General features: G+C 45.2%; 1 protein-coding gene across 1 annotated transcript; it reads right to left on the reverse strand.

Annotated features, from left to right (window-relative positions):
- Window positions 1-1468: 1468 nt before the first annotated feature.
- LOC122673375 (zinc finger protein 329) lies at window positions 1469-3166 on the reverse strand (the record flags this gene model as incomplete). The annotated part of the gene is made up of 1 exon (XM_043871102.1): window positions 1469-3166. A coding segment is annotated over one exon (900 nt), but the record flags the coding sequence as incomplete, so codon positions are not given.
- Window positions 3167-4646: the final 1480 nt, after the last annotated feature.

Genomic DNA, 4646 nt, shown 5'->3' on the forward strand with positions numbered 1-4646 from the left:
AACAAGCTCGGGAAAGCTTATTCGGTAGATATGTAAAAAACCAAAGTAACAGTTTACTCCTTCGTGGAGGGTGGGTGGAGAGTTAAGGGCTATGTTATTTAGTCATTTACTAAGTTGTGTCTTAACTATTTTATAATCCCATGGACTGTAGTCTGCCAGGCTACTCTGTCCATGGGATTTTCCAGGCAAGAATACTGCAGTGGGTTGCCATTTCCTTCTGCAGGGGATCTTCCTGACCCAGGGACTGAACGTGCATCTCCTGCACTGGCAGACAGAGTCTTTACCAATGGGCCACCAGGGAAGCCCCAAGAGCTATACTTGTAGCATAACAATGCTTAAGAGGCAGTGTCTGCAGACAAGCTATTGCTAACAGTGAAGTCATGGAGAGGAGGGCTGGAGTGGGAGGCTAGCGCCAATTAAGGATCTTTGTTTATAAATTAACACAAAAGCACACATTTGTTGGTCTTTTTAAATCAGCTAAGTTTTGAGCTTCCTTTCCCCGAGGGACAGGAAAACCAACTCCACCATCGCTGTGTCCCTCTTTCTCCAGGGAAGTGCAATGTACTGTGAACTTCATCTAGTGGCCAGATCCTGAGGGCACCTGCTTGTTATCTGTAAGCTGTGATGCAATCACGGCTGAGGCATTCAGGGATCCCACTGGTTCCTCTGCTTCTAGGTCATACCTAAAGCATGAGACGTTTTGTGGAGGTGGGGGACCACATGGCTGAAATCTCTAAACCTGCTGTGCGGCAATTTCATTTTGCAATCTGGTGTCCTCTTGCAGTCTGGCACCCTTCAAGGGCTAGCTAGCATCCTCTTGAAATTGGTCTGCAGCAGTGCTTCAGACAGGCTTCATACAGCTCCTAATGAAAACCACAGACAGCTGCCTTCATGACTGGGGTTCAGAAAGGTCTTCTTCAGTCTGTGAAAGATCTTCCTTTTCTTTATGTGTTCTTCAGATAGACTTCAGCTGTAAAATTTACTCTCTCTCTTTAGGAGACACACAGTGGGTTTGCTTTTTGGAAACAACAGCGAGTAAGGATATTCTTTCAAGTAACTTTTGCTTTCAGTGCTGCTACAATATATCCATGAAGCACAGATAGATAGTACACATTAATATTGTTTAAATGAATGAAAAGGTAGCAGACAAGAACAAAAGAATGCTTCCAAATTCTACCTGAAACCTGGTAACAGAAGAAGCAGCAGTTAAGTGAATGCTTTGATAATTGTTTTGATCATATTTAATGATAGAAGATAGTTAAAATACATAGAGGAATTAAAACAGTATTATATTTTACATATCTCTGTGTATCTACTTATCTATTACCTATCTACCTATCTAGGCCTTATTACCTATCTATCTATCTACCTATCTTACCTGTCTAGGCTTTAAAGGTCTCTGAGGAAGTTTTTAAGTGGAATTAGCTTTTTGAGACCAAATTTTATTTATTTATTTATTTTTTCTTTTATCATTATGATTCGGCACGGCTGCACAAAACAAATCCCAGATCCCAAATGAACAGTGAGGGGTGACAACATAAACATGACAACTCAGTGTCTTCTGTCTGCTTGGCTCAACAACTAAAGCAATGCCTCGCATTTCTCAGCAGCAGCCCCTTCCCTCTTGGAGGAATCTACTCAGTCTCCTCTTAGAAGAAACATCATTGTTCGTTCACAAGCAACTTCCTCACCCAGCTGCCCCTGCTGAAATTAGTCGATGGCACCTCGCAAGACAGTAACATGGGAATTCATTCAAACAGCGATCTGCTTTAACTCTGTGGTCATTGCAGGGTACAGTAGCGTGTAGGCTTTTGCTGATACAGATAAGCATGTAAGGGCTCCAGCCAAAAGTCTCCCTCACTGGACTCTAGTAGGAGTCTGCTTACTGACTGTGAGGCAAACACTCCCTGTCAAGGACTCCTCACCCCGATTAGAGAGGAGCCTTGCGGTTCCAGGATTCCAACGTTCGGGCAGGTGGCTCCTCCAGGGGAGCGCGGGCTTTACTCCAGTGTGTGCACTGTCACATGTGTGCACTGTCATGCGTGTGGTACACATGTGGTACAGGTGGAGTCATCCATGACGCCTTCACCACGTCTATTACCACCCTGTATTCTCTTCAGGAGTTCCCGAACCTAAAGACTGAAGAGTGTGGCTCAGGAACGTCTCACATCTGTCGATTCCCTGCAGGGCTCAGAGAAGTGCTTTCCCCTGACAGGGAGGAGCCAGTGTCTGAGAGCCAGTTGGGAGAGAGCATGGCCCATGTTCACTAAATGCCCACGGGCTGCTCGCCGGGGTGTGAGCTCTGGTGTCGGACGAGGGCGGAGCCCCTCCGGAACGTCTTCCCACATTGGGGACAGTGGCCGGGGCCCTCCCTGCTGTGGAGTCTCTGGTGCACCGCCAGGTGAGAGTTCTGCCTGAAGGACTTGCCGCACTCTGGGCACTGGTATGGCGTCTCCCTGGTGTGGATCCTCCTGTGCTTGGTCAGACAGGAGCTGTCCCTGAAAGCCCGGCCGCACTGATTACACTCGTAGGGCTTCTCGCCAGTGTGAGTCCTCTGATGCCGGATGAGGCCAGCGATGTTCCTGAACAGCTTCTGGCACTGGTCGCAGCCGTAGGGCTTCTCGCCAGTGTGAATCCTCTGGTGCCAGATGAGGTACGCGCTCTCGATGAAAGTCTTCTCGCACTCTTTGCACTCGAAGGGCTTCTCCCCGGAGTGGATCTTTTGATGCACGATGAGGTGGGAATTGCGGTTGAAGGACTTCCCGCACTCTGTGCACTCAAAGGGCTTCTCTCCAGTGTGAGTCCTCTCGTGCTGGGTGAGGTACGAGCCATCTCGGAAGGCCTTTCCACATTTGCTACATTCATAGGGCTTCTCACCAGTGTGGATCCTGAGGTGCACGGTGAGGTGGGAGATGTCCGTAAAAGGCTTCCCACACTCGTTACATCGGTATGGCTTCTCCCCCGTGTGAGTCCTCTGATGGAGGATCAGGGACGAATTTCGGTTGAAGGTTTTCCCACATTCTGGACACTCATAAGGTTTCTCCCCAGTGTGAATTCTCTGGTGTTGTGTCAGAGCTGACCCGTCACTGAAGGCTTTCCCACATTTACTGCACTTGTAGGGCTTCTCTCCTGTATGGATTCTTTGGTGCACAATTAGGTTGTAGTTCGAGACCAAATTTTAGCTGTAGCTCCTATCACCTGAACAATGAATTTAAGATCCCCAGAATAGTGACCTCAATTATTTCTCCAAAGAAGTATATCCCTTATGCCGACGAGATAGTGAACATAAGTACTTCAGTCTTCTTTTCCCCCCTATTTTGATTTATCTGGCCCTTGAAGTTTCCCGAAAGAGCTTTCTGATGCTCCAGAAGATTGCCAGAACCCTTGTCTTTCAAAGCCCCAAAGTTGTGCCGAGCAGTACTCCTTGTGCCTGGACACTTACAAAGACTTTCATAAAACAGTTATTCCAGCCACCCTCTGACCTTTCTCTTTCACAAATACTGACATTTTACTGCCATCTCCATCTTCCTACATCCCACTTTTATAAGAACACACTATAATTTGGGTAAGAGCCTTATGTCTCAATTCACATACAGTCAAAGTCGATCTCTCCATTTCAATAGCTCTCCTAAAATAGTAGTTATTGCAGGCAGAATAATGATTCCTGAAATGTCCATGTCCTGATCTCTGGAATCTGCAAATATGTTGCCTTACACAGTGAAGTGAAATTAAACTTGCTGATCAGATGACCTTAAAATAGAGATATTATCCTGAATGATCCATTGTATCTAAATACAATCATGAAGATACTTATAACTGGAAGAAGGATTCAGAAGAAGAGTATCAGAGAGCCGTGTACTTCCATGAGCATGGCTGGAGCTGCAATGCTGTTGAGTTTGAAGATGGAAGAAAGGAGCCAGAACCAAGGAACGTGGTTGAAAAAGACAAAGAAACAGATCCATTCTAAGAGCCTCCAGAAAGAAATGCAGCCTTACCAGCACCTTGATTTTGGCCCAGAGAGACCCATGGCTGATTTCTAAATGAAGGAATTAAATGATTATTCATTATGAAATGATTATTATAGTAAGTTTAGTGAACATTTACCATCTCATATAAATAAAACATTAGAGATATAGAAGAAAAATATTTTTGCCTTATAATGAGAACTCTTAGGATTTACTGTCTTAACAATTTTAACATATAACATGTGACAGTGTTAATCATATTTATCAAGTTGTATATTATATCCCTAGAATTTATTCATCTTATAACTGGAAGTTTGAGCCTTTTGACTGCCTTCATCCAGTTCCCCCTCCCGTACCCCCCCACCTGGAATAACCACAGATCTGATCTCTTTTTCTCTGAGTTTGTTTTTGAAGTATAATTGACTCGTTGTTGATTCCTGGTATACAACATAGTGATTCAACATTTCTTTACGCTCCAAAATGATCACCGTGGTAAGTTTAACTCTCATTTCCCCGGTGGTTTTGAGAAAGTTTTCTCATATTTCTCAGCTTCCCTTTCTGTTAGATGCGTGTGTGGCTGTCTTCTGGTCAGTGAGGTGTGAGCCGGCGTGGTGAACACCTGTGCATCCAGGCCCTTTGAAATCCCCTGTTGGGTCCTCCATGTACTGTTCTTTCTCTGTC

Source organism: Cervus elaphus, chromosome 17, assembly GCF_910594005.1.
Source record: "Cervus elaphus chromosome 17, mCerEla1.1, whole genome shotgun sequence".
Lineage (NCBI taxonomy): Eukaryota > Metazoa > Chordata > Mammalia > Artiodactyla > Cervidae > Cervus > Cervus elaphus.